General features: G+C 38.3%; 2 protein-coding genes across 2 annotated transcripts in view; both read right to left on the bottom strand.

The window, feature by feature from the left end:
* LOC311296713 (NACHT, LRR and PYD domains-containing protein 12-like) overlaps positions 1-23480 on the bottom strand; it is a 121008-nt gene that overhangs the window by 19528 nt on the left and 78000 nt on the right. Inside the window, exon 9 of the mRNA XM_084418589.1 lies at positions 9391-9561. Coding sequence (XP_084274715.1) covers positions 9391-9561 — 171 coding nt within the window. The remainder of the gene's footprint in view (positions 1-9390; positions 9562-23480) is intronic.
* Positions 10220-14124, bottom strand: LOC311296866 (NLR family CARD domain-containing protein 3-like; the record flags this gene model as incomplete). The annotated part of the gene is made up of 5 exons (XM_084418850.1): positions 14006-14124; positions 13580-13693; positions 13146-13259; positions 11264-13069; positions 10220-10394 (listed from the first exon to the last, which is right to left on the bottom strand). The coding sequence occupies exons 1-5, from the start codon at positions 14071-14073 to the stop codon at positions 10220-10222; spliced, it is 2277 nt and encodes a 758-aa protein (XP_084274976.1). The 5' UTR covers positions 14074-14124.

Below are 23480 nucleotides of genomic sequence, written 5' to 3'. Positions count from 1 at the left end.
ACACCCGTACCACTAAAAAGACGGATTATATCCAAGACTTCACTCATAAATTAGTGTTAATATTGATAGCATCACTGGTAGCATCGTTGCTAACTTACTGTCAATCTGTTAAAATGGCGAATATATCAGATGTATGTTGTCTACCTTTTGGTGCAGGTGAGGACACATTCAAGCTGCACGCGGTGCAGTCCGAGCTGGAAGCTGTAGAGAAGCAGATCCGTGACCTTTTAGAGAGACAAGCCGAGCTGAGAGACCAGCGTTTAGCTCTTGAAACATCACGCGCCGATGCACACAAATCAGCGATTAACGTTAGTAACCCGCTGACCCCGACCTCGTCTACTCCGTGCGTTTCTCAGCATTGGTCCCGAGCGCCCAGGCCACGATCAGCCATGGTTTCATTCACTCCGGCTCCGACACACCACCACGAAGCCTGGGTGGTTCCACAGCGGAAGACGCGAGCCAGGACCAGAGCAAGAATCTCTCCGCCCCTCTCAGTTTTCGCGATCTCCACCCAGAACCGCTTCTCCCCTCTTCGCGAAACGGAACGCGATGCTGTGATCATCGAAGATTCCATCGTCCGGCACGTCCACGCTACGTTAGGTAAAAGTAAGGTGTGCAGTCACTGCTTTCCTGGTGCTCGTGTTTTCGATATCGCTGCGCGGGTACCCGAGGTCTTGAACGGTGACGAGCGCGTCGGTGCTGTCGTGCTGCACGCGGGAGTGAACGATATCAGGCTGCGGCAGACGGAGGTTCTGAAGAAAGACGGTACGCAGCACATCGCCTGAAACAACGATCATTGTGTCTGGACCGCTTCCCACGTACCGACAAGGGCATGAAAAGTTCAGTAGATTATTCGCGCTAAATGAATGGTTAATGTCATGGTGCAATGAGCAGAAACTGCTCTTTGTAAATAATTGGAATCTGTTTTGGGAGCGTTCTAGGCTCTTCCGCGCTGATGGCTTACACCCAAGTAGAATCGGAGCGGATCTTCTGTCGGATAACATCTCCAAGATGTTAAATACCGTTTGACTAGTAACCAAAAGTCCAAATCACAGTCTCTGCTGCACCAATTTAATTGATATAAATACTAGTGTAGAACATTGCATAGACACTGTGTCTATTCCTCGCTTAGTGAGATCAAATAATAAATCTACTGCAGGATCTAGGAAAACATCTAATTGTTATTAAAACAGAAAATCTCGCTATTAGTGAACAAAAACAATTTCTAAAGCTAGGTCTTCTAAACATTAGATCACTCACACCTAAGGCAGTTATTGTAAATGAAATAGTCACAGATAATAGCATCGATGTACTTTGCCTTACTGAAACCTGGCTTAAACCAAATGATTATTTCGGTCTAAATGAGTCTACTCCGCCAGGATACTGTTACAAGCATGAGCCCTGTCTGATTGGTCGTGGCGGCGGTGTTGCAACAATCTACAGAGATATTCTTAATGTTACTCAGAAAACAGGTGACAAGTTTAATTCGTTTGAAGTACTTGTATTAAATGTTACGCTCTTAGATGTAAGAAAAAAATCCCTATTATCTCTAGCCTTGGCTACCGTATATAGACCGCCAGGGCCTTACGCTGATTTCCTAAAAGAGTTTGCAGATTTTCTCTCAGATCTATTGGTTAACGTCGATAAAGCATTAATTGTTGGAGATTTTAACATACACGTAGATAATTCAAATGATGCGTTAGGGGCTGCGTTTACAGATTTATTAAACTCCTTTGGGGTCAAGCAAAACGTCACCGGAACAACTTATCGTCTTAATCATACACTCGATTTAATTATATCATATGGAACCGATCCAACCGATATAGATATCATTCCACAAAGTGATGATGTCACCAGGGCTGTAGTACTCGAGTCCGGTCTTGGACTGGACATAGACCGTTTTTCTATGGTCTCGGATTTGTCTCGGACTCGCTGGTATTCGGACTCGGACTTGTCTCGGTCTCGGCCACTGGTCTTTATTATGTTCCCAGTAATAACGAATTATTGTAGTATGCTTCCCGCAGACTTCCGCAGAAACCTCCGTAGATGACGACCTGAACGTGTTATTTATTTTCTACTATTTGCTACTGCAATAGCTGAAATAACAGATCCGTCTATTCACTGCCGATCATAATATCAAATTGCTATATGGACTAGTGACTGTGAATATTAAAGACTGCTATCAAAGTCTGGTTGTTCAGCGAGTCTCTGCAAATGAGTGCAGGTTCATGTACTAAACATACTCAAGTACACGTTCATCTTCAGCATTTCATCGTCAGATACGCTCAGAAACCTGTCAAAATAAAATTTCGGTTTAATGTGAAAATTATCAAAAAGAAAAATTATCACACATATATTTTACTGGAGTGAAGCTATATTGTCATTTAGTTGCTCAAATGCTCAGTACTAGTACCTAGCAGTGGTAATAGTAGTGGGTTGGTGTTTGTATATCAGTTCTAACACTGCTATTATGAGGTATCAGCACCATATGTCATCTATTCTGTTTTCTTTAGATTAGATTATATGATATCAAGGGGAATATCTATACTTAAAAATCCTGGGTGTTGTGACACTGTTTTTGCTTTTAGATCAACAAATAATAACCCAAAATGATTGTCTTGATAATGTCATGCATAAGACTTTTTTTCCCTGTCCTGTCCTGGACTCGGTCTTGACTCGGACTCGAACCTTTTTTGGACTCGGTCTTGTCTTGAACTCGAACCTCTTTGGACTTGGTCTTGACTTGGACTCGACTAGTCCTGGTCTTGGACTTGTCTTGGACCCGACAAAGGTGGTCTTGACTACAGCCCTAGATGTCACTGACCATTACATGGTAACTTGCATATTACGTACTGCTGTAATATGTCATGCTGCGCCGCGTTATCGACCAGGCAGAACAATCCTTCCATCCACCATAGATAATTTCTCAAATTGCTTATCTGATCTGTCTCAGCTACTGCCTGAACCCAAACAAACAAATGAACTAGAGGAACTAACTAGCACTATGAGCACCATTCTCTCTAGAACATTGGATATTGTTGCACCCATTAGATTAAAAAAGGTCAGAGAGAAAAGTAAAGCACCATGGTACAACAACACTACGCATGTTCTAAAGAGAGAAACCCGTAATTTAGAGCGTAAATGGAAACAAACTAATTTAGAGGTCTTTAGAATCGCGTGGAAAGACAGTATGTCACGTTATAAAAAGGCCCTAAAAGCGGCTAGGGCTGAGCACCTCCACAAACTAATAGAAAACAACCAAAACAATCCAAAGGTTTTTATTTAAAGGGGTCATATAATGGTACATGCACTTTTACAAGTTGATTGTACTGAAATGTGTGTTGGCAGTGCCTGTACACAACCATCATAAAATGATAAAAATCCATCCAGTGTTTTTTTTTTAATCTTCTTATATGTTTCCTCCTGTCTCAAATCAAGCTGTTCGATATTGTGACGTCACAATATCGACGCCCCTCGCACGATGGCTGATTGACAGCAGCGTTTCAAACACAGACCCACCCTCGCGCCCTCGTGAGCGAGCTGTCAATCATAGCACGCGCGTTCATTGTTGATAGCTGGAGTGCTGAGCAGAATGGCGTCTAACGATTGTGGTGTTCTGTTCTTGGGTGTAATAACGAACACAGCAGTCATATTGATGATGTTTCTAAATCCGTACAGCTGAAGACACAGTGGATGAGTTTGTTTTCGAAGGGAATATTCCCCACGATCAATGTCAATGCTGTCATGTTTGCGCGAATCATTTCACCAGACTCGAGACTGCTTTAAAAACGAGGGTCAGTATAAAGCTGTTTTTGCTAAGAAGCTGCTCCAGAAAAAAGGATCAGTACCAACTATTCGTGTTCCTGCTGAACCTCCAGAAGAACTCTATATAGCACAAACAGGACTACAATAATATGTGAGCCACATGTATGTACATGTTTTCATTTTTGAGAGAATAATGTTTATGCATGGTTATTAAAAAAACTAAAAATTAAAGTTTCTGAAATAAGGCCACAAAACACATACTAAATATGACAAAAGGAATCGCCGGTGCAGCACAGATGTCTACTAATTAAAATATTTATTTAAGGTGCATAACAATAAATGACTAACGTTTCGATGTAAAGTTACATCTTCATCAGAGTCCTTAGAGAGAATCTCTCTTTTTTTTTTTTTTTTTTTTTTAATTTTTTTTTTTTTTTTTTACTCCTAAGGAAAAAAACGAGCCTATCGCGCCGACCCCAGGGGGTTAATCTTTGCAAATAGCTTGCACGCTTCACGATGAATGTGGCTATTTTTACACTCAGGGTACATTATGGCATGTTTTCTATGTGCGACGTTCTCAATATAATTCATAATCCCACGTTTATAATGAACAACGCGTTATGGTTTTTGTATTATTATTTTAAACGGTGTACGCACAGAACAGAGGGGCGGGGTGAGCAAAGCTCATTATCATTTAAAGACACATGCACTGAAACGGCGTGCTGAAAACAGAGCTGTTTTTGACCAGGTAAAATGAGTGTTTTCTTACAATACTAATGAGAATTTTTAATTAAAGTACAGTGTTTCCCCTACCATTATATAAGGGGGGCGCCCCGCCCTCCTAACGGCTCCCCCCGCCCCCCTTGGAGGTCAAGTAAATTTGATTTGATTTTCTTTATAGCGACAGATTACAATTTGTTATTTTATAAAAAAAAAAACCTAAATGGCCCTTAAGTAATATGTTATTTATCTTATTTCCACGATGGCATGTCTTTTCTGTCTGTGTTTACAATTATCCCAATGAGTGCGCACACTCACACACAAACAAACACTTGCGTCACATACAGTTGAGCACTAGCGGACAGAGAGCGCGCGGCTGGAAATGTGTCGCTAAACTGAAGATGGCAACACTCGCTCTACTGCGAGTAGCAGCCGGAGTAGCTCTCCTGCTCCAAGTCTAACGCCCGTTTCACATATATTTCGTTTGCGGTGAGTATTTTTTTTCCGTACCCATGTTAACAGAGCTTTCACACTGCACGAGGATGCAGTCCGTCGATGATCGATCTGTTCCAGATGCGGTGTGTAGGCTATTACAGCAGTGCAGAGATCGTTTCTGCACCGAGTCTATTTCTGCTGTGCTGCAAACGCTGAATTAAAGTGACAGCGCATGTTTCGTGGTCAAAATGAACACCGATTGACCTGAAAATGTAGTAATTTCACCATAAGTGCGATTAATTAAATAAAATGTAGTAATCTCACCATAAATTTATTTAATTAATTACTACTTTTTTCACTTTAAGACTGAGTTAAAGCAAGGAAAACTACAATTTACCTCAACAAGGCGACATAATGAACAACACTCGTCTTATTCGTGGAGGTGGAAAAACAAGTTCTTTGTGACATGCAAGATTTATTGTATTAAAATTTAAATACAAAAGATTTTAATATAAGTACATGGTTAAATATTTTACCACTTGCTTGAGCAACTTAATATATAATTATATAGAAGTAATGTATTGAATAATACATTGTTTAAATTGTGTTTACGTGAACGCGCGTTCACAGCAGTGGTGCGTCTGACAGGATTATTCTCTCCAATAAATGCATCATAGAAATAAAAACTTCTCATAAAAAAAGCCCATTTAAAATTTATATATATATTGGTTAGTATTTATAAATCTTTTTTTAGTTGTTAGTTAAAAAATAAAACTATTTAAGCTCTGGTCCATTAATATTAACAAATACTTCTATAAATTTAACAAAGGTTATTTGCAAAAGTCAATTTTAAAAAGATTTAAATATGTTTATTTATTTTTTTAAAGAGATATCTTATGTTAACATTTTTTAACTTTTACAAACCATTACCCTCCCAGACAACCAATTTATGTGACAGATAGATAGATAGATAGAGATAGATAGATAGATAGATAGATAGAGATAGATAGATAGATAGCGTCTGTGTCAATTTTCCCCAAACCAACCAACCCCCCCCCCCCCCCCCCCCCCAAACCTGTAAACCTAGGGGAAACACTGAAGTATATTACAAACTTTGAATTTAGACCCTAAAGAATCATATTAGCTTGTACAAAAATGACATTATATGACCCCTTTAAAGGGATACTCCACTTTTTTCGGAAATATGCTCATTTTACAACTCCCCCAGAGTTAAACAGTTGAGTTTTACCGTTTTAGAATCCATTCAGCCGAACTCCGGGTCTGACGGTACCACTTTTAGCATAGCTTAGCATAGATCATTGATTCAGACGAGTCCAGTAGCATTTCTTTCAAAATGACCAAAGAGTTTCAATATTTTTCCTATTTAAAACTTGACTCTTCTGTAGTTAAACCGTGTTCTAAGATCGACGGAAAATGAAAAGTTGCGATTTTCTAAGCCTATATGGCTAGGAACTACTCTCATTCCGGCGTAATAATCAAGGAACTGTGCGGCTGTACCATGGGTGCAGCAGGCGTAGTGATATGACGCAGCGCCTAAAAATAGTCCCCAGCTCGGTAACTTCTTCCAACGTGACCGGGACTAAGTTTGTTTAACCTATTAGACCTATTTTCAGGCGCTGCGTCATATCATTACGCCTGCTGCACCCATGGTACGGCCGCACAGTTCCTTGATTATTACGCCGGAATGAGAGTAGTTCCTAGCCATATAGGCTTAGAAAATCGCAACTTTTCATTTTCCGTCGATCTTAGTACACGGTTTAACTACAGAAGAGTCAAGTTTTAAATAGGAAAAATATTGAAACTCTTTGGTCATTTTGAAAGAAATGCTACTGGACTCGTCTGAATCAATGATCTATGCTAAGCTATGCTAAAAGTAGTACCGTCAGACCCGGAGTTCGGCTGAATGGATTCTAAAACGATAAAACTCATCTGTTTAACTCTGGGGGAGTTGTAAAATGAGCATATTTCCGAAAAAAGTGGAGTATCCCTTTAACACCGTGGCTAGACTAACAAATAAACAGACGTCACCTGAACAAAATATCCCGTTACAGTTTAGTAGTAATGATTTCATGAACTTCTTCACTGAGAAAATAGAAAGCATCAGAACCATAATTGTAAACGTTCAATCTTCAATCGCGCCTTCTAATTCAGCCTCAATTATCACCCCGCAAGAACAATTACAATGCTTTACAACTATAGAACAAAAAGAGTTAAATAAACTTATCACTTCATCTAAAACAACAACATGTTTATTAGATCCTATACCAACTAAACTACTGAAAGAAGTGTTACCTATAGTGGAAGAGCCTCTCCTCAATATTATTAACTCATCTTTATCTTTAGGTCATGTTCCAAGAACATTTAAACTGGCAGTTATAAAACCACAATTAGATCATAATAATCTAGCAAATTATAGACCCATTTCAAAATCTTCCATTTATGTCTAAAATATTAGAAAAAGTTGTGTCCGCTCAACTGGGCTCTTTCTTGCAAGAAAATGACATCTATGAAAAGTTTCAGTCTGGATTCAGGCCGCATCATAGCACTGAAACTGCGCTCGTTAAAATCACAAATTATTTACTTTTAGCTTCTGACCAAGGCTGTATCTCAATACTAGTTTTACTTGATCTTAGTGCTGCGTTCGATACTATAGATCACACAATACTCTTAGATCGACTACAAAATTATACTGGTGTTCAAGGAAAAGCATTAAGCTGGTTCAGATCATACTTATCTGACCGCTACCATTTTGTCTATTTAAATGGAGAAAAATCAATCATAACTTCAGTAAACTATGGAGTGCCACAGGGATCTGTGTTAGGCCCTCTATTATTCTCAATATATTTGATGCCACTTGGAAATATTATAAGGAAACATGGAATTAGTTTCCATTGTTATGCTGATGACACTCAAATATATATATTTCATCACGGCCGGATGAAAACGCTAAATTATCCAAATTGACAGAGTGTGTTAAAGATATAAAAGATTGGATGACGCGTAATTTTCTTTGATTAAATCCAGACAAGACAGAGGTACTACTTATCGGTTGAAAAAACCGCCCACAAAACCTCTCACAATACAACTTTAATATAGTAGGATGTCCTGTTACTTTATCCTCTACAGTAAAAGACCTGGGTGTTATACTAGACTGCAAATTGCCTTTCGAAAATCATATTTCATATGTTACAAGAACAGCCTTTTTCCACCTTAGAAACATTGCTAAGCTACGTAACATGCTATCAGTTTCTGATGCAGAAAAATTAGTTCATGCATTCATGACCTCGAGACTAGATTACTGTAATGCTTTATTAGCTGGTTGTCCTGCATCCTCAATAAACAAGCTACAGTTAGTCCAGAATGCTGCCGCTAGAGTTCTTACTAGATCAAGAAAATATGATCATATAACACCGATTTTATCATCACTACATTGGTTACCTATAAAGTTCCGTATTAATTACAAGGTATTGCTGCTGACTTAAAGCCCTAAACGGCTTAGCTCCAGTCTATTTAACGGATCTTCTATCGCCCTATAATCCATCGCGCTATTTAAGATCACTAAATTCGAGGCTTTTGGTCATACCTAGGATATCCAGATCCACCAAAGGAGGGAGAGCATTTTCACATTTAGCTCCAAAACTCTGGAATAGCCTTCCTGATACTGTTCGTTGCTCAGACTCGCTCTCCCAGTTTAAAACTAGATTAAAGACGCATCTCTTCAGCCAGGCATTCATATAATAATTTTAATCTTACAGTTAAATCCGGCCTCTAGTTCATAAACGCCAGAGGAGAACTGGCCCCCGACTGAGCCTGGGTTCTCCCAAGGTTTTTTTTTTTTCTCCATTAGGTCACCTGATGGAGTTTTAGGTCACCATTAGGTCACTTGATGGAGTTTTTCGGTTCCTTGCCACTGTTGCCTTTGGCTTGCTCAGTTGGGGATATTTAATTTAATTTAATCAATCAATAATACTATTGATCAGTATTACCAAACGTAGACTTTTTTTTTTTCACTAGAAACAAACCTTGTTGTATTATTTTAATTTAATACTGTGAAGCTGCTTTGATACGATCTGTGTTGTGAAAAAAAAAAAAAGAGCTATACAAATATACTTTTCATTTTACAAAATTAAAAACAATACTTTAGAAAGTGTCAATGCAGAAAGATGAACATAATTAACAATAAGAATGAATCCAGCATGTTCTTCATTTCTCAGTTCTGACTGTGTTGAGCTCGAGTCTGTTTAAAGTCAAGAGACTGAAATGTTGATTGTGTGTGAAAGTGTGTATTTCAGTGTGACTCTCAGTCCTGCAGTTATGTTATTGAGGATCAGCTCATGTGTTCAATCATTTACAGCTCAATAATCTGAACTCACAGCAGCAGAAAGAGGCTGAACACTTCAAATATACTTTACATTGTGATTCATGTGTGAGTGTCAAATATGATCTTACCACAGTAACTCCAGTTTACAGTGAGGATTCTGTAGTACATCAGACAGCAGATTCACTGATTTTCCTATTTTATTCCCACACAGACTCAGTTCTCTCAGGTGTTCAGGGTTTGATCTCAGAGCTGAAGTCAGAGCAGCAAAACCTTCATCTGTGACGCCACAATCACTCAACCTGTAGAGAACAATGACACACACTTCACTCTCAGTTCAGATCAGATTAACAGTGAATCCATTATTAAAGAGAAAGTTCAAACTTAAAGCACAAATTAATATGTTTGATGGAGCATTAGATTGAGATCTAAAATGTCACAAAACATGATCATAAAACATCTAAAGTATCATTCAGTCAGGAAAAATAATCTCTTATTGCACTATATTAAAATTCAGTCTTGTGCAAAATCTGCTTTAATAAATGAGACTATTCATTACATAGGCTAGATTTACTATGTTACTAACTAGATCTGTACTATGTAATATGTATGGAGTGTCAATTTGAGTGTGTATGTGAGTGTATTTTCATTTTACAAAATTAAAAACAATACTTTAGAAAGTGTCAATGCAGAAAGATGAACATAATTAACAGTAAGAATGAATCCAGCATGTTCTTCATTTCTCAGTTCTGACGGTGTTGAGCTCGAGACTGAAATGTTGATTGTGTGTGAAAGTGTGTATTTCAGTGTGACTCTCAGTCCTGCAGTTTCATGTTATTGAGGATCAGATCATGTTCAGTCATTTACAGCTCAGTAATCTAAACTCACAACAGCAGAAAGAGGCTGAACTCTTCAAATATACTTTACTTTGTGATTCATGTGTGAGAGTCAAATATGATCTTACTCTAATTTCTCCAGTTTACAGTGAGGATTCTGTAGTACATCAGACAGCAGATTTACTGATTTTCCTATTTTATTCCCGGACAGATCCAGTTCTCTCAGGTGTTCAGGGTTTGATCTCAGAGCTGAAGTCAGAGCAGCAAAGCCTTCATCTGTGACGCCACACTTACTCAACCTAAGAGAGATGAAAATCAAATAGCATAATTTAAACACTATCAAATACCTTTCCAACAAATGTAAAATTCTTATCCAAGGTTCATGGTCAAATGCTTCTATTTACAATGTGTTGTTGCAGCAGTAAGAAATGTAGCCAATCACAGACATGTTTGCTGATCTCTTTTTTGTTTGCGAATCCTCTCATTTACAAAAAGACCGATTTTATTTATGCAGTGTAGACAACTTTATTGTTTATAATGGAACTTTGAGAGATTGTGGACTGTAATGACAAAAGTAATGACTTGTAAATAATCTTAAATGTCTCATTGTACATTGCTGTTCTTGTTATGTAAGAGTCGTTGCTACATTAAATCTGCACTTTACTAGAGAACCATCACTAATTTCACAAACTCAGTGATTTGATTCTTTATTGTCAATCTCACAGTAAAATTAAAAAGTGAAGTTTTAGTAAACTTTAATCTAAACATCAAGTGATGTTTAGTTGTCCATCTAATAGTAAAATGTAAATGTATGACTCTGCTATGTAAACCATACATCAAATGTTTTTAGGAGATTTGAGCTACTTGATAAATGAGCTGTTTCTCCAGTTGTTTGCTTGGTCTTCATTTCTTTTATCATTTATTTAAAATATTTAAATTCCTTCTTTATGTGCAAGAACATTCAACTAGTAAACCTGAATTATTTATTCATACACACATTTTCTGACTTTGTTTGTAATGCCTAAAAGAATTTTACATTGTCACAGTTTAAGAAACACATCAAATACTGACCACTGAACTCTAGACAACATCTGCAGCACTGAAGATTTATGAACTGTTATTTTCCTGATGTTTTAACAGTGAACTGATTGTTCTGATTGATACTTACTGAACTGATCTGGATTCTTTAATCACAGGAAGAAGCTTCTGAAGAACCTTTAGATGTTCAGTTTTATTGTCTCTTCCAACAAAATCATTAATATTAAACTTGTCCAGCTTCTCCTCTGATGTCAACAACACAAAGACTACAGCTGACCACTGAGATGAAGAGAGTTTGGCTTTCTTTATTCTTCCAGATTTCAGATACTGTTGTATTTCCTCCACTAGTGAACGATCACCCAGTTCATTCAGACAGTGGAACAGATTGATGGATTTCTCTGGAGAGTCAATGGTCCTGATCTTCTTTTTGATGTACTCAACTGTTTTCTTATTGCTGTCAGATCTGCTTGTCTGTTTCATTAGTCTTTGTAGGAGAATCTGATGAGACTCCACTGACAGACCCAGAAGAAACCGCAGGAAAAGATCCAGATGTCCATTTTTACTCTGTAGAGCCTCATTCACAGCTCTCTGATGCAGCGCAGATAATGAAACATGTTCTTCTGGTGTACTGAGCTGAAACCAGTCCTTGACTTTAGACCGCAAACTCTGTTTGGTAATTGAGTCAAACACATTTCTGTTGTTTATACAGGAGAGGTGCACATATAGAGCCGCTAGATGTTCCTGAACACTCAGATGAACAAAGCAGAAGACTTTCCCCTGATACCAGCCAAACTCCTCTCTGAAGATCTGAGTGCACAATCCTGAGTAAACTGATGCTTCTGTCACATCAATGCCACACTCTCTCAGGTCTTCCTCATAGAAGATCACATTGCCTTTCACAAGCTGCTGAAAAGCCAGTTTCCCCAGTTTGAGGATCATGTCTTCATCGGTCACGTTCTTCTCATAGTCCTTCTCATGTTTGATGTTGGTCTGAAGGATCAGGAAGTGTGTGTACATCTGAGTGAGAGTCTTGGGAATCTCTCCAGTCTCTGCTTCGCTCAACATCTTCTCCAGAACAGTGGCTGAGATCCAGCAGAACACTGGGATGTGGCACATGATGTAGAGGCTCCTTGATGACTTCAGGTGTGTGATGATTGTATTTGCCAGAATCGGATCACTGATTCTCTTCCTGAAGTATTCCTCCTTCTGTGGATCATTGAAGCCTCGTACCTCTGTCACTCGATGGACACACTCAGAGGGGACGAGATCGGCTGCTGCTGGTCTGGAGGTGATCCAGATGAGAGCAGAGGGAAGCAGATTCCCCACAATGAGGTTCATCAACAACACGTCCACTGAGGCTGATTCACTTACATCACACAACCTCACATCGCTCTGAAAATCCAGAGACAGACGACACTCGTCCAGACCATCAAAGATGAACAACACTTTGTATTTGTCTTCGGATATTTCCATTTCTTTAGTTTCAGGGAAAAAGACATGAAGAAGATCTGAAAGACTGAGTGTTTTGTCCTTCATCAGATTGATCTCTCTGAAAGGAAGTGGAAATATGAGCTGGACGTCCTGATTCTCTTTCTCTTCAGCCCAGTCCAGGATGAACTTCTGCACAGAGACTGTTTTTCCAATGCCAGCGACTCCCTTTGTCAGCACAGTTCTGATGGGTTTGTCTTGTCCAGGTAAAGGTCTAAAGATGTCACTGCATTTGATCGGTGTGTCCTCTGTTGCTGCTCTCCTGGATTGTGTCTCAATCTGTCTCACCTCATGTTCATTACTGATCTCTCCACTCTCACTCTCTGTGATATAGAGCTCTGTGTAAATCTCATTCAGGAGTGTTGGGTTTCCCTGCTGTGCTGTTCCCTCATACAGACACTCAAACTTCTTCATCAGACTTGATCTAAACCTGTTGAGGACTTCATGGCTGTAAAATTAAAATACCACAGTATTTATAAACACAATGTCTTTTTTTAACCATATATTTTGTTGAAATGTAATACCTGAGATCAGTCTGTGTATCTCCACTCTTAAAATCTACTGGGCGAATAATAGATGCGTCTCTCCTCAACGACACACAGCTGGGCTCTGGTTCTGATCTCTTCTGGTGAACTGAACTATAACAGAGTTTAAAGAGTTTATAAGAATTTAAAGTTAAACATATTTGCCATATTCAACATATTACACATCCATTTATCAATAAAACAATCACCCTTTATGATTATTTAATTTACACTGTTATTACAAAAATTGTACATTGAAATGAGTTATTTCACAGATGTCTGTCTGTGTGAGCAACACTAAACTGTATGCATTAAAATATTACATTAAAACATTCTTCTTGTACATTGTTTATATCTTGTAGAATATATTATTGATAATGTTCTGACAATATAAAATGTCATACAATAATCATATTTTTATAGAAATGTAATACCTGAGATCATGTTGTGTATCTTCACTCTTAAAATATACTGGATGACCCATAGACCGGTCACTCCTCATAGACACACAGCTGGGCTCTGGTTCTGATCTCTTCTGATGAACTGAACTATAACATAAATATATTAAAAATTAATACATTGAATTACTGTATTCAGAATTAACATATACATTTATCCTTAAAGAAAAAAAAAAAAATCACAATGTTGATAAAAACAAAACTGTAAAATGAAGTAAGTGCTCTCATATACGTCTCTCATGTGTGAGTAACACTACATACACTAAAATATTAGCTACACATAAAAATAACTGTAAGCAATGTTCAAAAAGAATTTCTCATATCTTGTAGAATATATTACTGATAATGTTCTGATAATTTAAAATGCCATACTATAATCATATTTTTATAGAAATGTAATACCTGAGATCTTGTTGTGTATCTTCACTCTTAAAATGTATTATCTTATCCATAGACGCGTCACTCCTCATAGACACACAGCTGGGCTCTGGTTCTGATCTCTTCTGAACTGAACTATAACATAAAAAAAAAATATTGGTGATAATATTTTAATATAAGTTCTTAAAAGGTATTTAAAAAAAAAAACTGGCAGGTCTCATTGTTTTCAATAAAATTAAAGTTTTTAACTTAATAAAAACATCTTCTTTATTCAAAATACCTGAATCCTGGATAAAAATCTTCATTTCTGGATGTTGGAGTTTCATCCATGATGAAGCTGAACAGTTGAAACAGAATCTGATCTTCACCACTGACTCTGAATGGAAATGACAAACAATAATTCAGCTGAACGGAGCCTGAGATTCAGAGAAACAGGATCATGAGACGCGGCGTTCACTCAAATACACAATGTTAGTCGTATATTTACACAAATGCTAAATAAACCACAGACAACACGAAACAATGAAACCATGTTTTGCTCTAAAATGAAAAATATCAAACACATATAAAATAACTAATATAGCCTATTCTTTAGGGGAAATATTGGCCTAAATGCGGAAGTCACCTGTAAAAAGTCTCGAGACCTGAACACTCACCTTGATCTTGGTGCACTTGGTGATTCTTTTGAACCGATTCTTTTTAGTGAACCGGTCGAACAGTAGCCTACATCAAATCGTACTGAATCGTTCGTAACAGTACGCGTCTTGAGTCAGCGCTGATCCAGTTACTAAACTTACTCACTTTCGGACATGCCTGGCAGTCCCTCCGACTCGAAATAAAACAATATCCCGGAGTATATTTTACTCCAGTAACTCCAACAGTTCACTGAACTGAGGCATGTTGTGCTGAGAGAACTGATGAGCACGAGTAGCTGACACTGCGCATGCGCGCACTACCGACCATACAGGTGCGGTTCTTAATCACCAGTACAGACTCGATAACTGTTTCTTTCGGACGTGTTCGACACATACTGTCTGGTTCGACACACTGAGAACCGATGAGCTGAGCATGCGTGCAATTTTTTAACAGGGACGAAGTAGGCTATTTAAGTAGGCTATTTTGTTCAACATCAGTAAGTGTAACAAAATAAAACATGTTGGAAACATGTTTAGGCCTATCACATAATTACATATCACCAGGGGCGGAGCAAGACGATGTAAACATTCGGGGCTTAGCCCAAACCTAGGGGGGTCAGGGGGCATGCTCTCTCGGGGAGATTTTTTTCCCATTTTCATCAGCTAAATGCACTATTTTTCAGGCTGTTTGAGATAATAGAATACCTAAAAATCTATACACTATCTGGGAAAATGATGAATGTTACTCAGTAAAATAAAAAAAATCACCCAGTAGAGCCTACAACCTATTTTGTATTTAATTGTTCTCCAGCTGTAGTAAATCCAAAACACCAAAAATGTTAAGGATGACTCATTTTCACCCCTGGCAACTAAAAAGAGGCAACCATTATCTGACTATTTTTAAGTTAGCCTACATAGGTAAAATCGGAATTTGGTGTAAACATCATTACTAATCTTAAGAGTTCAGTTCTGGGGCTCGTTCTTCGTACGTTGCTTATTACATCCGAGATCAAATGACACATCCAAGATGATATCATCGTGCTAATCATGATCCGGCTAATTGGGTTCTTCGAACACACCTGTTGTTTATGATTAGTATCGCTGGATTGAGTTATCTGAGATAACTGCGCGTTCATGCGCTGGTTTAAAAGGGGATATGTATCGATAGTAGAAACATTGATCAGCAACGCTGCTATTGGCTGCTCAGCGTGGTAAAAGAGCGCGCACAGTTTTTCTCCTCAGCAGAGCAAGGACTAACAGTCGAAGTTTATTCGGAATTTTAATGTTTAATCAAAACGCCAGGGAACACCTCAAACTCTGCAAAAGCCAGGAGAGAGGGCTGGCAAAAAGTAGCAGACAATTTAAATCCGTTAGAAGTGGCCATGTTAGATGTTTTTATCACTTATTAGCCTATATTTTTGTATTTTAATAATTGCATAATTACTTTGTTTATTGTAATGTCAGAGTCACCACACTAGAACATGGGAACAAATAAAAGTGAAGTACAAAAATATTCTACATAATGGTAATTTTTTTGTTATATTATAGTCTCTTCTATAAAAGGCACTGTTAAATAAATGGTTGTGTTTAAAAGCAACCAAAAAAAAGGCTGAAAAAAAAAAAAAAGATCTTAATAGCCTACACTGTAAAATAATTTTTGCTGCATTAAATTAAGGCCGTATAGTCATTTCAACTGTTAAATCTTGAGTAATGAAGAATTGCTTTGACTTGTGAAAGTGAAAACTGATAAACTTATGTTAATGTAAAAATATTTTGCCATGAGTTATTGATCACATTTTTCCCGAGTGTAGTTCATTGTAATGACATTGTGTTTTCCTCTTTTGTGCACTTTTACATAATACACACTTGTATCTGTTCCCAAGAAAGTGGTGGCTGAAATATGTGCAGTAAGTGGACATTTTCTAACTTTCCAAAGGAAAGAAAGTATAAGACTTTGTAATGTCCATTTGTTTCCATTGCACTGGACAGTGAATAAACTCTCTCAGATAACTGTCATATGGAGGAACTAGCCTACCTGCAAGTGCATGAATAACTTTACTTAATTTATACTTGTATGCTTTATGGCTGCAATATAAGTTGCAGGATTCCACATCTACAGAAAGGCCTACAGAAGAGTCTGCACAGACAGAGGACACATAGGCCTACAGGTGGGCAGTGTATTGCCAACTTTTCCTTTTTATTTGTTGCATGAGGCATGTGTCTAATATCACTTGACCACTGGCTTTTCTTTACAAAGAACAATTGAAATAAAACTCAAGGAACTAAGCATATTTGTCTTTTATTAAACATTTAATGAAAAGGGTTTTTTTTTTTGGCAATGTTGTGTAATATGGCACATGCAACAATGTCACAGGCCCTGTCAGGTGTGCAACCCTCAAGAGTTTTCAGACACTGACATCTTCCCTTTAGTTAGCCAAAGTTCATTTCATTGTGTGCCCTTGTCCTGGAGCTGCATTGTAACTGGTTTGGGTCAGGGAATGGGGTCATAAAACACCTGTCTGCAGGCAGGAACATGTCATAATCACCTATGAAAAAATGCAGTTCTGTTAGGATCAGCATAAGTGTATGTAATACAGTGAGCTTGATATTTAATTGTGGAACTTTCCTTACCGCTTTCAAATAATGTGCATAAATGTGAATCTCTGAAAATGCTTAAGTCATGCACAGATCCTGGCCATTTTGCTTTCACATTTGTGATATGGAAGATTTTAGTCAACTGCCTTTTTTATTTTATTTGATATAATATTATTAATCTGGAATATTAAGAATCCCAATAGTAACTGGGCTGCACATTTACATTGTGAACCCCCTTTCTGTTCACATAATCCCCTTCATTGAGGCCTTGATGGCAGTCTATAATGGTAGCCTATAGTCTGTGGTACCAATCACGTTAGTGAAGCCTGAGTGACACATACTGTAATGGGCATGGTCATGATTGCATGATCTTCATAAAAAATTATGATAGCCTAAAAAAAAAAAAAAAAACTGCTTAAAAAAAAAAACTGCTTTACAACATTGGGTCTTAAGTGGCTTGGAAATGCCACAAAAAAACCTAAAACTGTTTTTTAAACCTAAAAGCGCCAGGTAAAGTCCGAATGACACGACAGACAGCACTTTCCATCAAGTTCTCCGCATCTCCAATAGTGTAAAGGAAAGAGCCACTCGCAAATAATCTTAGGGCAATGCAAACAGTTTGTGCTGTAGTTAAAGCCAGACTCCGACAAGTCGAAAATAAATGTGCGTTTCCAACAATTTAATAATGTAAACGACATTTTCACGAGTCACGAGAAAAAAATATATATCTCAGAAAGTGCACTATCGCTGTGCTGGACTTCCGTATCAGCTCCGCTTATAAAGCCGCGATCTAATCCTGTTTACATGAAATACGCCTGCTCCCGAGCAGGTTTAAGCTTGCGCACCTGTTGCTATGACAGCAAGTCCAGGATGAGCTTCTAAGAACCAAACAATCCAAGATCATGCCAAATCGTCAACAATCAAATCCAGCTAACTGAGTTAGCGACGTACGAAGAACGGGCCCCTGTTTAGTTTGTGCTTAGCTGACAAATCTGCTACATCAGAATCCATGCCATAATAATTTAGGCTGCTCTACTAGCAAACAGCAAATGCTGCAGTGCCAAGTAAATGTGCTCTTCAATACTCTGAATCGAATATCAGGCCAACAGAAGAACATTTACTAAAATTATATTATATTTCTTAGGGAAACAGTATGATAAACAACATGACCATATATTATTATGTTATGGTACTTTATTTGTTTGACTACTGGTCACGTTTCTCCTGACTCTTCTTCTCTTACTCATGCTCCACTCATCTCTGGAAATTTCGTCCACTGAAAGAAAAAAGTATAAACCAAAGAAAGTTTAAGTGTTTCTGATCACAAACTTAAGATGCAAAAAAAGATTAAATGCAAATCTTATTCTCTTACATTTACTTCTGGCATCTGTGCTCCCCTTTACTCATCTGCTCTTCACTCCTTACTGCTAAACGCATTTACATCTCTTGTCCCTCTTCCAATTCACCTGCTTTCATATTTCATTTCTTTTCATCTCTATTTTCTTTGCTTTCTCCCTCACTCATCCCTTTCTTCTCCACTCCTCAAATCCAGACTTCCACTTGTCCTCTTCTCTCCCATTTCTCCACTCCTCATCACACATTTTTCTCCTCTCTCCTTCTCTTAACTTCTGCTTTTCACATGTTTATGCATTACAATAAACAGATTTAAGTTATTCAGTCTAGCAGATAAACCTTACCCTCTACTGAAGTCTGTGCATCATTCCTCTGCTGTGGCTGCCTCATAAGGTTTTGTCCTATAACTTTGCTGTTGCCTGCTTTCCTCTTTTCTCAATTGTTTTTCTTCTTCTCATCATAACAGCTCTCCTTTTGATTTGGGCTCTCCTTGCTTCTCTCCACTCCTTTCTCTTCTTCTATCCACACCTGTCATCTTCTCATTTAATCTAATGTCTTCATTCCTCTTCTTTGTTCCATTTTTTTAAATGTCCTTCCTTTCTCTTCTCCATACATCTTGTCCACTCATTTCTCATTTTTTCTCCCTATAGAGCTGGTAAGTCCCGCCCATCCGTAAAACCCCAAGTGGACCTCTAGGTTGAAAAATCGTCAATGCAAGTGAATGGGAGAAAATAATTATTTTCTGGTCCCGTTTGAATTTTGCCATGAATGTGAACATATGTTGTCTGTGAATTTTTAATATAATTTTTTGTGTAAAGAATGCTACAATTTAGCTGGTAGAAGTTTGATACGGTTAGACTTTGTGTGAGAGCACTTTGTGGACTACAACTCTTCGCTGCTTTCGACGCGAATCTGAAGAAAGAACAGCCGATTTGGTTTGAATGTTGACATTTGGGTACAAAACACACAGGCATCTCGATCTGTCTCCATAGATTATCGCAGCATTAGCACCGTGATTTGACAAGTGGAGGGAAAATGTGTTATAGGGTGACGTCACATAGGCGACATGTAGTCTTTCTCGTTATGTCTTTTTCACAACTGCTAGCCAAAGAATCATACAATATACTGTCAAACTCGTAACATGAAAAATTATATAAAAAATTCACAGACAACATATGTTCACATTCATGGCACAATTCAAACGGGATCAGAAAATAATTATTTTCTCCCATTCACTTGCATTATTTTTCAACCTAGAGGTCCACTTGAGGTTTTACGGATGGGCGGGACTTACCAGCTCTATACCCTTTTACACTATTCTCCTCTTAAAGTGTGCCCACTTCTCTACTTCGCGTATTTGCCTTTTTCATTTGCTTTGAATTTTCTTTTTGTTATAATGCTTTACAGTAAAATTGTGTTTGTTAACATTAGTTAGTGTAATAGTTAACTGCTAATTTACATTAATTACTATGTCCATATGGTCCAAAAATTATAAATTCTTTGTAATGAACAATTGTATTTAGATTTTTTTTTTAAAAGATTTACAAATATGAATGAATGCAATTTAAAAAAAAATTCTTAGTTTATTGGTAATGAAGTAACTAATGATAACAAATAAAACTTTACTGTAAAGTGGTTTTATCTGCCTCCCTCCATCCCGTTTCTGTCTGAACATGGTTCTTTATTGCGTTGATGGTGGTAGTTTAAGAGCGTATCGTCTTGATTTCATCTGGGCAAATCTGTCTATCACCATGTCATGGTCAACAGCAGTCAAGTTCTCCTTCTCTATGGACATCACTGCCAGGTGGTTAAGCCGGTCTTGTTCCATTGTGTTTCTTAACCATGTATGCAGTCGACGCAAGGCACTAAAGGAACTTTCACAGCTGCAGCTACTAACTGGGATTGTCAGTGCTACTTGAAATACTGAATTCAGTGTGGGGAACATGTCAGTATTTAGCATCTTGAACACACTGACTATAGCTGTGTCCCAAAGTGAAGGCTGCGTCCTTCGAAGGCCGTATTTGAAGGCCGGATGGCCGTATTTGAAGGCCGATTGCGTCACCGCGGCGCGACGAAGGACGTCCCAATTCAAAGGCTGCATCCTTGGAAGGTCGCATTTGAAGGCCGATTGCGTCACCGCGGCTCGATGAAGGCTGTCCCAATTCAATTCTCCATCCTTCGAAGGCCGTATTCGAAGGCCGGTTGCGTCATCGCGCCGCGACGAAGGCTTCCCTGATTCAAAAGCGACGCCAAATGCACCCTTCGTTTCCCCGTGAAAAGAAGGATACATAAATGGACACTTAGCGGCCTATTCTACCCCATAATTCATTGCGCGCCGTTGACGACAGCATTTATTTATTTATTTTTAAAGGCGGCCGAGACTAGAGATCGGTGGTGGACAGCAAATTCACATTTAAATGTAAGTATTATGTTTTCATTTACTCAAATAGCTAGCGAAACCAGAGTTAAAATTTAATTAATTAAATTAACTCCTTCGTCACCATTGCGTGGCTTCATTTATCAGGTAGTTTTAGGCAAAACTTGTGGTAATAACGTTATTAGTTTAACGACCTATTTGTAATATTTGCACTTGTGTATTATAAGAAATAACACTCACCCAAATAAAGCCCAAAACAATAAGAAAAGCAGTAGATAAGGCAATGGGGTTTCACTTTTATGTGTTTTTGTAGTGCTGTCATGCAAGGTATGTGGTTTTAACCAAATTTTAGTATACAGAAATATGATTTCTTAAGTATTTTGTATGCATGTCTTGATGTGTCATATTTTGCAGTGTTAACAATGCACTTAAGATTGCTCCTCTGTGTTAAGTACCCTTTTCTGCTTTTTTAGAACAATTCAGTAAAAAATGGGTCTATATATATATATATATATATATATATATATATATATAAAGAAAAGTAATACACACATCTTTGCTGAAATGTATTGTCCTGTTGTTGTTAACAAGCCATGGTTCATTTGCTCTGCCTTTAGGATTGCAAGTGTCCTGGGACAGGAGAGGGTGTGAGTGGGAAACCCACTGCTGAAACGTGGCCCTGGTTTGTCCTCATGAGCCGCGTTTCCACTGTCGGGCCAGGGCCGGGCCGTGCTAGTGCGTGCCAGGGCCAGTCGCGTTTCCACTGTCACTTCCGGGGCTTGATCGGGGCTTACTCGGGGCCAACGGCCAGGATTTCTGGCCCGTCGAATACCTTGGTCCAAAGCGGGCCAGCTCGGGCTAGAGGAGTGGTTACCAACAGAGGAGGAGTTTACCATTGGGAGACGGCAGCGCCGGATGATTCTGTCAGCATTTAAGACTTAAAAATAAAATAATTTAAATCGCGTTCATGTTTGAATGCCTTCTGTTTGTGATGCAAAAGACTATGCGCGCTAGCCGTTACCATAGTAAACATACTAAACGCTTGAAGATACGCATAGTAAAAAAAACAACAGCGAACGCTTGAAGAAATCAGACCAATCTTAAAGGCTATCACAGTCATGTTTTTATTTTATCTGTCATAGCCTACGTCTCGTCTCTTTAAACCGGACTATCAAAAAATAAAGTAACTTTTTTTTTCGGGAGCTTCCTCTGTTTCTCTGACTGAAAATATCTGTATGGGAGTCGAGAGAGTGCTAAAGCTCCTCAGGTCGTATGGCATATATTTGTAGAAATTATCATTTTTTCTAAATGTGATGTAAATATGTCCTGTAACTAAGTTACCAGATAAAGAAACAGACGCGACTGAAAAAGTAAGTGTGTCCTCTTTCTTTTGTGAAATAGACCTAACGGTAATTTATTTCTGAGTGACTAATGTGCAATTTTTACATAAATTAATTCATTATGATCAATGTATCACTTTTTATTGTAAACCTGTGGTAAAATATCGATGCTTGGGTTTTAAATATTCAAGTAGCTGCTAAACAAACAAACAAAAAAAAGCTAGCAAACGGACGCTTTTATCGTGTTTGTTTTCAATGCTGTTTCCAGTGATTTCTGATTAGTTTTCTGATAAAACTTCCATTTGTTGGTGAAATGATGGGTTAGTGTGACGTTGTCCCAGAGAGGCGTGTTACGGGCGTGTTTTAGTGAAGCGCTGTGGAGCTTCTGGCCCGACAGTGGAAACGCATGCCCGGTGCTATTGGCCCGAGGCTATTAGCCCGGCACGGCCCGTTTAAAGCCCTGGCCCGGCCCTGGCCCGACAGTGGAAACGCGGCTATGGATGAGGTGTTGGGACAGATGCATTGCACCAACCCCCCTGTCCTCATCGCCTCAATCCCTGAGGACACACCAGGGCCGAGTTCAGTAGTGGGTGCCCACGGTGAGGAGGAGCCAGGGGCAGCAGCACCAGCACGAAGGCGGCGAGACAGGACGAGTTTTTGGACTTGATCAGAGAAGAAATGCAACTACAGAGGGAGGCAGAGGCAAGGAGTGCACAGGAGAGGAGGGAGAGGATGGACAGGCTGTTTTCTCTTCTTGAGAGAATGATTGAAAAATATATATATTTTCTACATATTCTTGTTTAACTTTTTTCACTTTTATTTAAGAAAATTATGTACATTTTTTTTTTTGCAACTTTAATTGTGTAAATAAAAGAGAATGAATTGTTCTGGACATTGTTTATTTTTGTAATGACAGTAATACTTTCTGCATGAAACAAATTCTATACCTTTTTATTTTTTCAAATAAAATTGGTAAATGAAAATCATTTGTTCTTTAGGCTACATTAAAGTACTTTTTCCAACTATTTACAAAATACGTTAAACATATCAAAAATCAACATAAACATTTAATTTTACAATACATAAAATAAGAAAAAAATTATGTAGACTCTATTGAGCTGAGCTGCTGGACCGGGATGGGCTGCCCCTGGTAAGGCCTCCTGCTGGTGGGACATCATCTGGGATGGTCTCCAGAGTGT

The sequence above is a fragment of the Rutilus rutilus genome (assembly GCF_951802725.1).
Source record: "Rutilus rutilus genome assembly, chromosome: 9".
Taxonomy (NCBI): Eukaryota; Metazoa; Chordata; class Actinopteri; order Cypriniformes; family Leuciscidae; genus Rutilus; species Rutilus rutilus.
The sequence above is the reverse complement of the archived record's forward strand: the minus strand, read 5'-3'. Positions and strand labels throughout refer to the sequence as shown.